At 44.6% G+C, this 17,727-nt stretch overlaps 1 protein-coding gene across 3 annotated transcripts in view; it reads left to right on the top strand.

The window, feature by feature from the left end:
• PKHD1 (PKHD1 ciliary IPT domain containing fibrocystin/polyductin) overlaps nucleotides 1-17,727 on the top strand; it is a 1,006,139-nt gene that overhangs the window by 63,703 nt on the left and 924,709 nt on the right. For all 3 annotated transcript variants that reach the window (XM_082249887.1, XM_082249888.1, XM_082249886.1), the window contains exons 13-18: nucleotides 1,805-1,894; nucleotides 3,446-3,584; nucleotides 8,033-8,147; nucleotides 13,426-13,701; nucleotides 15,927-16,016; nucleotides 16,109-16,199. In XM_082249887.1, the coding sequence (XP_082106013.1) occupies nucleotides 1,805-1,894; nucleotides 3,446-3,584; nucleotides 8,033-8,147; nucleotides 13,426-13,701; nucleotides 15,927-16,016; nucleotides 16,109-16,199 (801 nt within the window). The remainder of the gene's footprint in view (nucleotides 1-1,804; nucleotides 1,895-3,445; nucleotides 3,585-8,032; nucleotides 8,148-13,425; nucleotides 13,702-15,926; nucleotides 16,017-16,108; nucleotides 16,200-17,727) is intronic.

Here is a 17,727-nt window from a genome sequence, read left to right as displayed (position 1 = left end):
GCTCAGCTGAGAAATATTAGGTGACTGTCTATTCACACCAGGGTTCTCCAAATATTCTAAACAAGGGGGCTAGTTAACTGTTCTTTAAGCAGGGTATATACACAGATTAAAAATTGCCCGGTTAAGCAGATTCCGGCTGACTTTTGGTCCATGAGTACTGCTGATTCAACAGAATCTGGTCTAATGATTAGCTTCTGTCAAACAGTTATGCTGGAAAGCCAGAATTCAATCCACTCTTTTAGCTAATGACTACAGCGCTGATCAGTGTATTCTGACAGGGAAGAGTCCCTACTAGCAGAATACAATAGCTCAGTGGGAGAGATCCCTGCATCCACATTGCTTGGGAACAATAGTGTTCCATCGTTGGTGTCACTCGGAGGAATAGTGCCCCATCATTACTGTCAATGAGAGCAATAGTATCCTATCGTTAGTGTCACTGGGAGGTATAGCATCCCATCCTTGGTGTCAATGGGAGGAATAAAGTCCCATCGATGGTGTCAATGGGAGGAATAGTGTCCTATCATTAGTGTCACTGGGAGGTATAGCGTCCCATCCTTGGTGTCAATGGGAGGAATAAAGTCCCATCGTTGGTGTCAATGGGAGGAATAGTGCCCCATTGTTAGTGTCTGTGGAATGATTATGCCCTTTTGTTGGTGTCTTTGGAAGGGACATGCACCTTCATTGGTGTCAGTGGAAGGAATAGTGACTCATCATAAGTGTCAGTTGAAGGAACATTGCCTCATCATTAGCGTCACTGGGAGGCAGATGCACCCCATCATTGGTGTGAATGGGAGGAATAGTGTCCCATCGTTGGTGTCACTGGGAGGAATAGTGTCCTACCCTTGGTTTCAATCGGAGGAATAATGTCCCATCGTTTATGTCACTGGGAGGAAAAGTGCCCCGTTGTTGGTGTCTGTGGAATGCATGTGCCCTTATGTTGATGTCAGTGGAAGGAATGGTGCCTCATTATTGGTGTTATTGGGAGGAATAGTGCCTAATTGTTAGTGCCAGTAGAAGGAATAGTGTCCCGAGGGCTAGATAAAGGCAAATAAAGGGCCACATCCAGCCCAAGGGCTGCAGTTTGGAGGCAACTGATATACACTACGGAAAAAAATATTGCAAGGAAAATAACTTGCTTTAATAACATTTCTGCAAAATCATCCAGGCAAGTGAAGCTGTCATATAAAGAACCTCAACATTAGCATATAAGCACCTAATATTCTCATTTAATCATTGGTAAAGCATAGGAAAAAAGCCTATCTCTGGCAATTTAAAAATTCAAACCAAAATCTCCCCTCTCCCCCCAGCTTTTAAAGAATTAATTGCTTCTTCTTCCTAGAGCATTAACCAACAGTCCCACGCACTTCCTCCCCGCCATTTCTGGTTTTGACAATCAGTCCCCCATAGCTGTTATTCCTGCCAGTCTATGACTGGTCTTATTACCACCTCATGTCAACATGTCCAATGCAGGACTAGCAGAACCAATGATCCTACATTGTACCCAATGACATAGGAGTGTCTGTTCATATTCCACAGCTGGGGAGACGAGGACCAGATCGCGGGTTGTCAGTTGACTACTGGATAAAGTCAAAATGAGCAACAGATTCTCAGTTGGCTGGGTAATGTGTTAATGTGTGTTGTCCTTTTTTTGATGCCTTAGCATGCATCATAGGGCTTATAGCTGACAATGGCAGTGCATGATGATGCATGATTGTTGATAACACACATGAAGACGCATTTGGAAAGGTGTCAATCCAGTGTTTATGTTTTTGTAATTTGGCAATGTTCATTTATTCCTGCTTAGGAACCTCATGCAAAATCAGATCTGTTTCTCCTAGAGCTATTATCTGTACAACAGCCCCAGGAGGACAAATCCAGAATCCACCTCATCCAGGTAAGTCATGATGTTTTTTTTGGGGGGGGGGGGGGGGGGGGATTAAGCACACTTTTTACTATCTCTTTAAAGAGTACTGTTTCTTGATTTTTTTTTTGTGATGTTTGCCACTATGGTCTAGGGTTCTGACATTATCAAGACCAAAACTGGGTCCACAGACCTGCAATGGACATGGTAACGTTGAGGGATAGTCCACAGTTGTTGCATGGGTTAACACCATTTGATGGAGGATCAAAAACAGTATTTAAAACTGCATCTCATCTCCCTTAAACCAAAACAAGCTGTTACCACTGCACAGCCGCACTGCAAGGGACAGTTTTTTTAGCTGCCTGTAGTTGGGCTTTAACTGGCTGTGAGTACCATATGTATATGTAACTTTAATGGCATTCCAGCCTTAGTCCGTAGGGTTCAATATTGAGTTGGTCCACCCTTTGCAGCTATAATAAGTTTGAACTCTTCTGGGAAGGCTGTCCACAAGGTTTAGGAGTGTGTTTATGGTAATGTTTGACCATTCTTCCAGAAGCACATTTGTGAGGTCAGGCGCTAATGGCGGATGAGAAGGCCTGGCTCGCAGTCTACGGTCTAATTCATCCCAAAGATGTTCTATTGGGTTGAGGTCAGGATGCTGTGCAGGCCAGTCAAGTTTCTCCACCCTAAACTCGCTCATCCATGTCTTTATAGACCTTACTTTGTGCATTGGTGTGCAGTCATGTTTGAACAGGAAGGGGCCATCCTCAAACTGTTCTCACAAAGTTGGGAGCATAAAATTGTCCAAAATGTCTTGGTATGCTGACACCTTAGGAGTTTTCTTCACTGGAACTGAGGGGCCAAGCCCAACCCCTGAAAAACAACTCCACAACATAACCCCCCCACCAAATGATTTGGACCAGTGCACAAAGTAAGGTCCATAAAGACATGAATGAGTGAGTTTAGGGTAGAGGAACTTGACTGGCCTGCACAGAGTCCTGGCCTCAAACTGATAGAACACCTTTGGGATGAATTAGAGCGCAGACAAATGAGCTTCTGGAAGAATGGTCAAACATAGACACACTCCTAAACCTTGTGGACAGCCTTTCCAGAAGAGCTGAAGTTGTTATAACTGCAAAGGGTGGGCCAACTCAATGTTGAACCCTACGAACTAAGATTGGGATGCCATTAAAGTTCATGTGCGTGTAAAGGCAGGCCTCCCAATACGTTTGACAATATAGTGTATGTTTGATATGCCACTACTAACCACTATCGGTTACATTGCTGTTAGCTCAAACTGTGGACTCCAGAACACCTCACCTCTATGTTATAGAGATGAAGGGAAGGTATTCTATAATGCTTAGACACTTCCTGTCCTATGGTGACAACACTACTGGATACAATAAAATGAGTGAGCATTGTCACCCTAGACAGGAAGTATTTTGCTGTCAGGATCCACAGCGAGCCTGAAAACAAAAGCATCCAACACATCTGAGGGCTGGTATTGGTAAGCTACAGTACAGTATATTGCATTCTTGTTCATTGGTTTAAGTACACTTTAAATATTTTAAATTTGGTACACAGGTAACCGGGGGTTGCGGTTTGAACTGTGGGATGGATCAGCTGATCTAAATATTACTGACAAGCCTTTACTGCTCCATGGATTAATGGTCCCAGATGCCAGTTCTCCAGAAATCAGGCTGAAACCAGGGCACCATTTCAGGTGATAGAAAATTAACTGAGAGCATACACCACTGTAATAATTTATGGTATATATATATATAACATGCTTAAAGTAGAACTCCAGGATTTAAAACAAACAAAAAAAAATCCTTGTACTGGGGCCTCCCCTGCACTGGAGGGGTTAAATGCTTGTTAAGTCTATGGTAGAGAAATAAGCTGTAATACCTGACTTTTTTTTTGCAGGCTTTGTAGTTTCCATTACAGGTTTTGAAACTTTGTCCTTGCCTGGTCTGAAGGTACTATAAAGGTGTAACGCAAGTAACCGGCACACACATAGTTCACAGTTGGGTCAGTTGAAACACACTGGGGTATGAAGACAACAGTCCAAGAGTTCAAGTGACATTAAAGGTTCAGTAAAAAAAAAAAAACATGGTATACTTTCCTGCTCTGTGTAGTGGTTTTGCACAGAGCAACCCAATCCTCCTCATTTCGGGTCCCCCACCGACGCTCCTGGCTCCTCCTCTTCAGCCAGTGTCCTCCATAGCAAGCCACTTGCTACGGGGGCACTGGTGCATGCCCACTCCCAAGCCCTGCTCTATGCATCCATAGAATACAGAACCATGGCTTGGCCCTACCCCCACTCTCTCCTCATTGGCTTATGTGCTGGGATTGACAGTAGCAGGAGCCAATGCGTTACTGGGAGTGGAGATACACTAGATAGGTGAAGAGGGCATCGGCTCTCTGTGTCCTCCTAAATGCAACAAGTGTCAGTAGTGATGTACATTAACATGAAGTGTACAAATGTACTGTTCAAGTGTACACAGTGTACGGCTATCCCTGAGTCAGAGTTCTGTCTTAAAGTGGTGCTATCCCTGAAAGTGAATGGTGAGCACCTCACAGCAAAGATACCCCATGTGCAAGATGTTGCCCTGTTCTAGGTGCCCAGCGCAGCCAGAGAAACCCATCCTGGGGTAAGCCTCCCATGTGACCCTTGCTTGGCACCCAACGAGGAGGGAAGTATGGAGGATGTGACTAACACTTTATCATCATGTAGCCCCTAAACCCTACCACTCTTACAAGCACATGTTCATGTCAGTACATGTGTATGCAGCATTCTGGATTGGCTCACAGCTCTACCCCTCCCTCTCCCAGTCTTGTGTTTTTTTTGTACAGGGATTATAAGAGACTGATACCAAGTGAGATTCAGGTACCTATACTAGATTAAAGTAAAATACATTTAATTATAGTGTAGGTACCATGCCTTAAAGTAGAAGTTCACCCTAAAACTAAAATCTGTAAATCGACAGGCATCCACAATCTAAGACTAACCTATCTAGCCCTGTAAAGAAGAAATTGCTATACATACCTTTTTTGAAGCTGCAGGAGACAGCTGACAATGGTTGTGAAATGCCAGGGAAGTGACGTCACCCATAGAGTTACTATTGGGCTATTGTTGCTGCCTCCTCTGCACAAGCCTCAACGGTGAAGCCGTCGCTGACAGCTCAGCGTGGGACTGGACCGGAGTGGCTTCAGAAAAGGTATATATAGCGATTTCTTCTTTACAGGGCTAGATAGGTTAGTCTGAGATTGTGGATGCCTGTCATTTTAGAGATTTTAGTGTTAGGGCGCCCTCCTACTTTAAGCTGGAGTGTGTTTATCTAAATGTAGGGTTTGCAGTTACCTCGGTTTGTTAGGTTTATCCTATGCTCCATGATGCTGATTGGTTCTGTAAGAGTTCTCCAGTAGGCAAAGCGAGAAGATAAAATGTATTGGGTTATGACTATTTATTTTGTCTCAGGCCAATCACTGAGAGATTTAAGCCAGTGATATGGGCTGAGGAAGAGGATCAATCTTTAGAGAGACCTTCTAAAAAAAGGTTCTTGCCCCCAGTCTATCCTGGTGAGGATATGAGTGTAATCTAGTCCTTGCTTGCCAGGCTGCTACCTGGGGAAGATGTACAGTAGCTGCAGAGATGTCAAGTCTCCCCTACCAAGCCCCTTGTCTGGAGGAGGAAGCCAGAGTCAATGTGTTTGCTCTCTTCGTTTCCAGGCAATGCCTAGAAAGTACTAAACTGGCCTGTGGAAGAGGCCAGAAGACTCCTTACCTGGTCTGTGGCAAAGGCCTGAAAAGTCCTAACCTGGCCTGTGGCAGAGGCCTGAAGAGTCCTATTTTGGCCTGTGGCAAAGATGTGACAAGTCCTAACCTGCCCTCTGGCAGAGGCCCGAATAGTCTTAACCAGGCCTGTGGCAAAGGCCTGAAGGGTCCTAACCTGGCCTGTGGCAGAAACCTGAGAAGCCCTTATCTGGCCTGTGGCATAGGTCTGAGGAGCCCTAACCTGGCCTGTGGCATAGGCCTGAGGAGTTCTAACCTGGTCTGTGGCATAGACCTGAAAGTTCTAACCTGGCCCATGGCAGATGCTTTAAGAGTCTTACTAACCAATGGCAGAGGCCTGAAGAGTCTTAATCTGGCCTGTGGCAGAAGTCTGAAAAGTCCTAATCTGGCCTGTGGCAAAGGCCTGAAAAGTCCTAATCTGGCCTATGGCAGAGGCTTGAAGGGTCCTAACTTGGCATGTGGCAGATGCCAAGGAAACTGGAAAGTAGTCACCTGTCTGGACCTACAGAATCTAAATAAGTCTGTGGCAGAGGCATAAAAAGTTGTTCAGCTGCTTTGGCAGATGTTAAAAGATACTTGAAGAGTGTAGCCTGTCTGGGCCTAAAGCATTGACAGAGAAGTCTACTGGGCAGAATAGTTGCTGCTGTGTTTGGGTATCCTGTACCGCTAACCATCTCTCACTTAGACAACAAAGCCAAAAAATGCAAAAAATAAAAAAGGATTAAAGTTACTGAATTCTTTCTCTCTGTTGCCATTGGTGAGTCAGCGGGCGTTCGGGTGCAGGCTGCAGCTACATAGCAGGTCACTAGTAGAAAGGCAGGAAAGCCTGTTATAATCCAGCAGCTCCAGGGAGGAGCCACGCAGGGCTGGTGCTTCCACTAGGCAAACTAGTCAGCCGCCTAGGGCGCATTGCCACCTAGGGGCGCAGCCACGAATCAGCACTCACGCTCCATCATGAATGATCCTTGTGAGCTGAGGAAAGGGGCGGCAGTGGGGGAGGAAGAAGGGACAGAGGAAGATGCCAGGTGTCTGGGGCAGTGGTAAAACTACCAGGCCCTGGCTTTCCACCATTGTTGGGGGAGCCCCAAGGGGCAGGAAAGGAGCCCACCGGAGTGCTAGCTGCATAATAATCCTCTTCGTCTGGAGCTGAGCGGCCTAATCCCTGGGCGGGAAGTGACTCTTTAATCTGAGCTGGTGGGCAGCCGTTCATTTCCCTGGGTCGGTATTAAGCAGGGAGTGGAGGAGAGCTGAACCTGAGCCAGAGCTCGGCACGGGAGGACGGCACCTTTACTGGAGCAGAAGCGACTAGACAACGGAATGGTCTGAGGATGTTGGTGATGAAGGAGGTGCGGAGCTCTCTGACTGCTGCTTCTCCCTCCACCAGGAGCCGGTTGGAGCTGTGGTGAGCACTGTGGTCCAGGAGAGGAGCGTCCTGGGAGAAGGAATAAGCATGATCATGGTGAAGGAGGGCAGAGTGCAGGCCACTCTCTTCATACTGCCCAGTAAGTGTCCCCAGAACAGGGGATCAGGGTCCCTGGGTGTGACATGGAGTATCCCTGGTGTGAAAGAGAATTGCGGTCACCAGGTATGCCATGGGTAATCGGAGTCACCAGGTGTGACATGGGGGAGAGGGGTCACAAATGTAAATGGGGTCACCAGGTGTGCCATGAGGAATTGGGATCCCTGGGTGTACCATGGGGGATTGAGGTCCCCAGGTGTGACATGGAGGAACATCAGGGTCCCCAGGTGTGACATGGAGGAACATCAGGGTCCCCAGGTGTGACATGGAGGAACATCAGGGTCCCCAGATGTGACATGGAAAAACATTAGGGTCTCCGGGTATGACATGGAGGAACATCAGGGACCCCTGATGTGACATAGAGGAACATTGGGATCACTGGGTATGACAGCATTACATGGAGGAACCATCAGATCAGGGTCACTGGATATGACATAGAGCAGTTTTTAACCCCTTCCTTTTTTTTTTTGGGGGGGGCGCAAGTAGCTGATCTTGCCTAGGGTGTAAAACAGTCTAGCACCGGCCCTGGAGCCACGCTACTGCTTTAATTTGTGTTGGAGTTCAGATATTAGGTCGATCTTTCTTTTTCCCCTGACATTGCCTGGAAGCAACATAGTGCCTAAACCAGACCAATCCAATACACAAATCCTAATGTTTACCCTGAAAGTCATGGTCTTGCTTGCCTTCCTTGTAGCAGGAACTATGGGAAGGAGATCTTAATCCTCAGAGGTTGAATTCATACACCAGAGTCCTCCTATAATTGGAAATGTATTTTGGGCAATGATGTTTAAATACTGTGTATTTTTTCCTGTATTATTAGCATCTACATTCATTCACAAAAAAATCTCTATATACAGTGCAAGGCTACACGGATTCTTTGTGTGTCCAGAGACAAACAATTACACATTCTGGATCCAGGCAGACAGTAAAGCCAAACTCTTCTTCAGTTCTTCAGAGAAGGCTGAACTAAAGGTAATATTTTATGCTTACAAATAGTAAAGCCTAACTCGGAAATTTAGCACAGCTGATGGCAGGAAAGTGCCAGAGCTTTGAAAATCTGTAGCATCGCTGAAAGGCATTGTTCACTGGCAGAAATTATATATTCAGTTTTGAAATTGATTATGAAAGAATCATGTAACTGGTACTTTACGTAGTAAAAAAAATAAAAAAATTTTGTCAAGCCATTTTTTTTCAAGTTTTGGACAAAGTGGGGGATGATTAGAACTACTGTTTGCTTTTACTGCTAACTTGGGTTCACTCGAGTGGTTTCCGGAAACGTGTCAACACTCTACATCAAAATTCCCATTATATTCAATAGTGCCCAATCGCACCTGAGCGTTGGGTCGCTCAAAGCTTGAAAAAGTACATGAGCTTCTTTTGGGGCACATTTTTAGCCCTAATAGACTTCAATGGGAGTACCTGAAAAATGCCTGAAAGCATATGTAATGTGTTTTTAATGCAATTTCTTGTCAATTTCAATTTCTTGTTTCTTCATGCCTCTTCCTAGTAACTAGCTAAAACAAATATGCTAAAAACTAAAAACGCTTAAAGACACCCAGAAAACACATGTACTGTACAAAGCACTCCAAAAAGTTTGAGATGTGCAAAGTATAACTAAAGGCAAAACTTTTTGTTTTGTTTTGAACAGAGTGGAGATAATTTAGAATACCTGTCAGGTTTTTATTGCTTCCTCTGCCGCCATTGGGGAGATTCACCCTATTTGCCATGTTTACAACTAGCATCAAAAACAAAAGTAAAAGAAAAGCCCAAATTGTGGGTTGTCCCCAGAAAAGTAAGAGAGGAAATCTTCCAATGGGGACACTAGTTCTGATGACTTGGGGGGCCCCAATGGATTCCCTTAATTTGCAGGGATTTCCTTTTACTTCTGTAGCACCCTACAAGGAAGGTGCTAGGTAAAGTATAGTGGGCCTTGTCTGCTTAACAGCAGGGCAATGATTTTCAGCTGGGCTGTCATGTCTCCCAGGTGTGGCTGTTGAGACTGGGGAGTCTCCCTATTGTGCTCTATGAGAGGGTTCTCATTGGGCAGTGGAGGAAACTCCCAATCTGCCTATATCTACCCCAGAAAGGCAGATTCTGCTGCACAGAATTCTGGGAGTGGGTATAAGTTTGAGGGGAGCGCATGACGCAGCGTCTTTGGCGGGAAGCAGAGTCCCAGGAGGGAGGGTACGGCTGTCTCTCCTCCTGTCAGAGGAATTGGGTGTCCCAGGCGGCTTGCCTAGTGAGAGGGGACAGAAGGGTGAGCTGAGCTGCAGAGAGGAACCGGTGCGGAGGACCAGCGGAGGGAGAGGGGTCTAGTTTCAGGAAAGCATTCCCAGTTCGTGAATACTGCAAACTGCCTCTTGGGGGTCTGCCTAGAGAGAGAGGTGACCACTCCGGGGAAGGTCATGGGGATCCAGGAGCTAGCTAGCCAGTGCAGGAGCAAGAGTAAAGGGAGTGCCAGTGTTGACCCTGAAGAGAAGTATAAAGAGGGTGCCAATGTGTGGACCCTTAAGTGTAGAGGGGGTGCCTAGTGAGAGGACCCTGAAGTACAGAGGGGGCGCCAGCTGTTGGGCCTTGAAGTGTTAAGTGTACAGCGTGCAGTGTACAGTGTTGAGAGTTGCAGCAGCAGAAGCAGTATACGGAGGCTACCTCAGTCGGCAAGGACTGGAGGGAGCAGTATTCAGGACTTTTGAGCTAACCAGAGTGTCAGAAGTCAAGTTCAAGTACATTTCAGCAAGTCAGTGTTTTGCAAGCTCCAGCAAGCGTTGGTCGGCATCCAGCCGGCGTCAAGACAGCGCTGAAAGGCATTTTTCTTCAAAGTGTCCCATTTGTACCTAGTTGAGCCGGAGGAGTATCCCACTCATTCCCTTCTCCCATCCCCAATATTAAATAAACAAAACAAACCAAAGATGCCGACTGGTCTTTGACTCCAATCTCACACTTGGGTATTCAGCTTAAAGGGGCTCCTGGCGTTTCTGGTAACAATGTCAGACCCTCATCAGGCCCAATGCCTGGGAATCCTGCTACACTTCTTTTTTGGCTATAGGATAGGAAATCTTCACAATGGGACACAGATGGCAAAAAAAAAAAAAAAACTGGCAGGAGTTAAAACCTTCTCTTACTCTATGCAAAATAAAAAAAAGTTTTGATTATAGTTCTACTTCAAGTGTGAACCTAGACTTACCCTCACTTCCTGTTCTGCTGACAATGGTTATACCAGACAGGGAAAATCGGTAAGAGGGTCACAGGCAGCTAAAGGAGGACAATTTTATTTCTGCCTGGTAAAATGTTGCCAGTAGGACAATTATAAATACATTTGAATTTGGAAATCTCTCTAACAAAGCCTTGGAAAGCAGCAAAACATGATAGGGGTCATAATCCCGCCTCCCCAATCCAAAATTTAAAAAAAAAGAAAAAATGTCTGATGCACCTTTAGTCCACAAGAAACTGTGCCTGGACCCTACCAAGAAAAGGCGAATTGGTTGTGTGTTTTGCCCCCCAGGCCACAAGTTCCTAATACTTCTTGATCAAGAAACATTGAGAACTGGTTTCTGACCAATAAGAGGGCAATATTGCTGTTCCTATATTTGCTCCATAGGTGTAACATGACAGTCTGTGGAGTAACAGTGGGTTGCAGCAGTCATAGCTCTGGCTGATTTCACTTATAAGAATGCCTCAGCTGGTATCCTCTCTCGCTTTGGTGTTCTGCAGATTTCCAATGTGGAGATACTGTCACTCATTCTTTACTTCAAGGCTGTCTAAGTGGAGCTAAAGAGTTCAGATGCAGAATGTACTTACATTTTCCCATACATCTACTATACTAGGTTATAGAAAATAGAGACCATGGAGTATGGGACTTCAGGGGTGCTCAATTGACAGAAAATGCTCAAATATTATATAACAATATAAACGTTTATCCATCAAAAACTAATATTAAAAACATTGTGATACAGACATATACTTGGTAGAAAGAAACGTCATTCAATGCGTTTTTTTGCTGCGGTTTCCGACCGGTTTCACCAAACTGGCTTCTTCAGGGAAACGCATAGGAATTTATTTAACTTTGTACTACTAACCAAAACAGAAATACATAGTAAGCATCAAGCAAAAATATGAATGTTACATAAATAGTAAATTCAATCTATTTATATTTTTATATAATACTTGAGTGTTTTCTGTCTATTTTCTGAATTACTCGGGATGATGGTGCACATAAATTTTGCATAATTTGGCTTCATCCGCAACATTCTATATACTACTAGGTTATGTGACATCAAAGATCATATAATCAAGGGTTCTTTCACACTGGTGGGGGGCGTAAAAACAGGTGGCTGAGCCTCAGTTTTACAACTCCCTGGCAACCCACTGGACTTCTAACATTGAAGCCTGACAGCCTGTCTGCGAAGCAAAGCATCTTTTTTTTTAACTTGGGCTGCTGAATTTGACAGACAGCACTGCCTGTTAAACATGTCCATTGAGATCAATGGGGTGTCACTGCAACCAGAGGCTCTAGGCTTTGTGAGGCCTTAGTCAAAATTTAGCCACACACACCCATACTGCGCACAGCAGTGTTAAGGTGTCCTTTCACCACTAAAATAAAGTCATGCTGCAGAGGCGTAACTAGAACCTTCAGGGCCCCGGTAAAAAAAAAAAACATGAAGGGCCCCCGACCCGAGCCCCGGGGCACTTTGCTCCTATTACAAGGCCCCTAATTATGGTCCCCCAGCAAGATCCTATTACATGTTTTGCAGCAGACCCCCTTTCTGACCTTACATTAGAATCCCCCCCTACATCAGAGTTCCCAGTATTCACAGAGCCCCCTTTACATCAGAATTTCCCTTTACAGTACATCAGAGTCCGCTGGGTTTGCCTTAAAGTGAAAGCGGGAACTCTGCGAACCATGATGTAAAGGGGAACTTTGCAGACCTTGATGTAAAGGGGAATGTTGTGGATTCTGGTGTAAAGGAGAACTCTGGTGTAAGAGGTTCTGTGGTCACCAGAACACCCCCTTATTTCAGAGTTTGCAGAGTTCCTCCTTACCTCAGAGTCCCCTTACACTCTAACTCTGCTAACGCTAATGTAAGGGGGAACTCTGCAAACTCTGATGTAAGGGGAGTCTGTGGTGACCCTTTATTCCACAGTCCACAACATCCGCCCTTACATCAGGGCCTGCAGAGTTCCCCTTTACACCAGAGTCTGCAGAGTGAATACACTAAGGTAAAGGGGTTCACTGATGTAAGAGGGGAGCGAGGACACTAATATAAGGGGGACCTTTATATCAGTGCCCCCCCTTACCTTAGGGTCTCCACTCACCCCTTACATCTGTGACCCCCAATAGAGTGGGTAAGATGCACATATCAGCTGTTTGCCCACTGTGAGGCCCACTTAAGTGAGGCAGGACTCTTAAGGCTGCCTGAGCACAGCAGCGTTAAGGTCCCCTGTCCCTCAAAACTGGGGCAATGCGTTAGGCAAATTAGGTAACCTGTAAGCGCGAGGCCTTAGGTGACAGCCTAATTTGCCTAATTAAAGAGCCCCCTCTGATGGCAACTGCAAGCCAATCATTAGCTCACAGTTGTAGCCTTTTAAGAAGGTATAACAGTATATAAAAGTATTATAAATTGTATATGATATAGCAAATAATAAGTCATAAAAAGTAAAATTAATAAATTCCACAAATGCACTGCAAATTAAATGTTTACTGATTCATTTTAGATAAGAATTAGAATTATTTTTTAACCTCTCTATTTTGCTTTATATCTTACTATAACTTGTATGTATTCATTCTAACTTTCAATATACTTTTATTGTGAAAAAAAAAAAAGAAATTAAGATTTTATAGATGCACTATAAAATATACTTTAATGTGTATCAAATAATACCTACCTAATTGGGCCTTTCTTATCAATTTATCTGGAAGAATTATACATAGGAATGTATTTATAAAAAATTCACATAGCAAAATTCACCCAGTTAGAGCATCTACATTCGTTCTTCGCAAAAAGGAAAAAAAAATAATGTTTTTAGGCAATTTTCTGTGCTGATTCAATAATTTTCATGAATTGATAATGGAAAATTCATCATTTGTCCACTAGATAATGATACTGCTATGCAAATGTTTAGAAATAAAACTCATAATGATCAACCAGTGTCTCCCTTTCATACGCTCTGTTCAATAAAGGAAAGTGAAAGGTACAATCTGATTGGTTGCATTGGATGAGCGCTAATATATTGTACATCTTTTGTGTTAAAGTTTGAAATTGCTTCCATACCACATGGCATTTCAACATGGACTGACCATTGGGAGCTGGACTGGGATGATCGCTGGAAACAGAAATCCTTAAAAATGGAGCTCTTACGTGGCCAGAAATATTACTTAGAGATGTTACAGTACGGCACAGGACCAAAGCCCAGCATGAAAGTTGGCGTTCAGATTCACAACACCTGGCTGAATCCAGAGGTGGTGAACACTTACCAACGAGAGAAGCATCAGATAGTGGCCAAATCTTCCAGACTTCCGGAAATTCAGGTAGGAAGAGGGTGATCTATTTATTTATAGCTGAATTCCAGGGATGGTGTTTATTGCATAGCTACTTTAGGCCAGCTTGGACCAATGTAAATATATATCTTTCATACCTATGGGATCCCTGTGGGAGCGGAGAATCACTGTAGTAACCAGTCAAGACAACTACAGTGATCGTCACTTTTTTCCGAGTCCTGCAGTAATTGGCTGCCCTAATGCATAGCGAATACAAGGGGTCACTTGCTAGGCACGGCTGCCATTTAGAGAATGTCTTATACATCCATGTCTCACTCCAGGTCAGACTGCCCATCCCCAAGGTCACAACAAAGTACATTACACATCACATAACATCCCACAGTAAATTGCTAGCAGATCGGCAGAAACAATAGGTGAGTTATTAAGCACAAATAACAATGGTTGAAAGACACTTAGGAGGCACACTATGGGAGAAACCTATTTACAATAAACACATTATAGCAGGAGACCCCAGAGAGGTGGCTTAAGCTGGTGATATTAAACTCTGCTGCAGTCTCACAGTGTGAAGCAATCATTGTTGGTAATGGGGCATCTGGCCCTAAACATGGATCCCAGGCCTTTATTTCCAGAGTCTGTGTGTTTTGGGGAGACATGAACTTGAATCAGAAGCAAGACCACTCCAAGGATTCCCCAGGCATACACCTCCCAGGGGCAGTGTTCACGTAAAGCTAGGGCCCCTAGTCAGTGGGTAAGAGGCTTACTCCTAGTCCTCTCCAAAAGCCCCTGTCCTGGTTAGGTCTGTCACAGCTACTCAGTAGTTTGTATGACCCCCATGTGCTTGTATGCATGCCAGACAATGTGGGGCATGCTCCTGATAAGACAACAGATAGTGTCCTGGGGTATTTCCTCCCAGATCTGGACCAGGGCATCACTGAGCTCCAGGATAGACTGAGGTGCAACCTGGCGGCGTCAGATGGATCAAAACCTAATGTCCCAGAGGTGTTCAATTGGGTTTAGGGCAGACAAGCATTGGGGCCATTCAATATTATCAATTTCTTCATCCTCCAGGAACTGGCTGCATACTATCGAAGAACCCAGGACCAACTGCAACAGCGTAGGGTCTGACAATGGTTCCAAGAATTTCATCCCAATACCTAATGGCAGTCAGGGTGCCATTGTCTAGCCTGTAGAGGTCTGTGTGCCTCCATTGATATGCCTCCCCAGACCATCACTGACCCACCACCAAACTGGTCATGCTGAACAATGTTACAGGCAGCATAACAATCTCCACAGCTTCTCCAGACCCTTTCATGTCTGTCACATGTGCTCAGGGTGAACCTGCTCTCATCTGTGAAAAGCACAGGGGGACAGTGGCAGACCTGGCAATTCTGGTGTTTAATGGCAAATGCCAATCAAGCTCCACAGTGCCTGGCAGTGAGCATAGGGCCAAGTAGAGGACGTCGGGCCCTCAGGCCACCCTCATAAAGTCTGTTTCTGATTTTTTGGTCAGAGACATCCACACCAGTGCTTGGCTGTAGGTCAATATGTAGGGCTCTGGCAGTGCTCATCCTTTTCCTCCTTGCACACAGGAGCAGATACCGGTCCTGCTGATGGGTTAAGGACCTTCTACAGCCCTGTCCAGCTCTCCTAGAGTAACGACCTGTCTCCTAGAATCTCCTCCATGTTCCTGAGACAGTGCTGAGAGACACAGCAAACCTTCTGGCAATGGCACATATTGATGTGCCATTCTGGAGGAGTTGGACTGCCTGTGCTACCTCTATGGGGTCCAGGTATTGCTCATGCTACCAGTAGTGACACTGACCCTAACCAAATGCAAAACTAGTAAAAAACAGTCAGAAAAGTTGAGAAGGGAAAAAAAAATGTCAGTGTAAAACGATTCCTATTTTGGAAGTTTCATTACCACCAAAAGCAGCTAAAACTGATTAACAACCCCCTCTGCTACTTAACTAACTAAATCAATAGTTTATTTGACTGAATGCTATACTCTAAATAAAAAGTGTTCCTTTGATTCTTTTGAGCAGTGTATTTTTCTCAACAAATACAAGGCATTCTCTGATTGGATGAGGTGGACATTGTGGTATACTGTCCCTCATCTTTCCATCTTCTCCAATCAGAGGAGAAAAAAAATAGAAGACATTCTCTGAATGGCTCCTATCCTGTGCACAAGACATGGAAGATGATTACTGCAGTAGCAGCAACTTATACTAATTATATGTAACTATTTTGTTCTCCAGAAAATGACTTTTTCAGGGGATGGCCCGGTCCAGTTTTGTTGGGACGGTGTAGCAAGTAAACCAGTTCACCTGAACAGCACTGCCAAGCAGGTGAATATCACACTGTGACCTATGGAATATTGCACATCTATTCTTCCATGTTATCTTCTGTAGCCAATAGAGTTATCCTTTTGTTTTCACAGATACAGTCGATCATTGAGGACATGCTGTCAGTCCACTGTGTCAAAGATCTGCCCACTGGAAATATCTTCTACAGTTATGGATTCGAGGAAGGTTAGACATAAACCATAATAATAGAAGTACTATGAGGCAAACTCCGCTAAGGACCATTGGTATCGGAAATTGCCATATTAGAAATAGGAAAACAATAACCCTTGTTAACCACTTGCCGTCTGCTCACTAGAGCTTTACTGCGGCAAAGAGGCTCGATAACGTCTGGCGACGTAGACCTACGTCGCCAGACATTCCCCTTTCTCGGCAGCTCGCTCCCGCTGTATTCAGTCACAGCAGGAGTTGGGCCAGGGGAGAAGCAGCGGCAGTCGACGCTGCTCTTCCCCGATCATCGGGGGAATCGAGTGTTGGGATCCGCCTGCTTGTGTAAACACAAACGGGCGGATCTCCTAAGTGACAGGCAGCTGAACCTGCGATCTGTCCTTGTGTCACTCAGTCACCTCCCCCACACACGTTAGTAAGCACCAGGCATACATTAACCCCTCCCTTTCCAATAAAATTAACCCCTTCCCTGCCAGTGTCATTTTTACAGTAACAGTGCATATTTATAGCACTGATTACTGCAGTAATGTCACTGGTACCCCCAAAAGTGTCAAAAATGTCAGTCAAGGGTCCGATCTGTCCGCCGCAATGTCGCAGCCCCGCAAAAAAAATAGCAGATCGCCGCCATTACTCGTTAATAAAAAAGTGACAGAAATCTTTCCCTTAGTTAGTAAACGCAATAACTTTTGCGCAAACCAATCAAAATATGCTTATTGTGATTTTTTTTTACCAAACATAGGTAGCAGAAAACAAATTGGCCAAAAATTTAGAAAAATTTTATTTCTTTTTTTGTTTATAGCGCAAAAAGTAAAAATCGCACAGGTGATCAAATACCACCAAAAGAAAGCTCTGTTTGTGGGAAAAAAAAGGACGTAAATTTCGTTTGGGTACGGCGTTGCACGTCCGCGCAATTGTTAGTTAAAGTCGCACAGTGCAGAATCGCAAAAAGTGGCCTGGACGTAAGACAGCAAAATCCTCAGGTGGTAAAGTGGTTAACAGTGTCCTTATTTCTCTGTCCAGAACCTGTGAAGAGGTTTGAATTTTTATTCCAGTGTTAGGCCTTATTCACCCTGACAGTGTCAAACCTGCATTTAGAGGACATTTCTAAAGGCATATAAATGCACAACATTAATCAGGCAACATTGAGAACCGTTGACACAGTGATTGGCCAAGGGATCTTAATGTAGCAGATGGAAGACACATCATACTTCCCTTTTACAACCGTAAGATGTCCAGAAGTGCCATCAGCACAGAACTGGCCGAAACCAGTGGGACCCAGGTGAACCTATTTACTATCTGGAGGAGTCTGGCAAAAGTGGTTTTTATGGAAGAATTGTGGCCAAAAAGCCATACCACTGATGTGGAAACAAGGCTAAGCTACTCAACTATGCAGAAAAACATAGGAATTGAAGTGCAGAACAATGGCAATAGGTGCTCTGGGCTGATGAGACAAAATGTGAAATATTTGGCTGTATCACAAAGCAGTTTGTTTGGGAAGGGACAAAGAGCGGTGGTACAATAATGAGTA

Source organism: Pelophylax lessonae (assembly GCF_965119305.1).
Source record: "Pelophylax lessonae genome assembly, chromosome: 3".
In the NCBI taxonomy this organism is placed as follows: Eukaryota; Metazoa; Chordata; class Amphibia; order Anura; family Ranidae; genus Pelophylax; species Pelophylax lessonae.
This window is presented reverse-complemented; position numbering and strand designations above follow the sequence as displayed.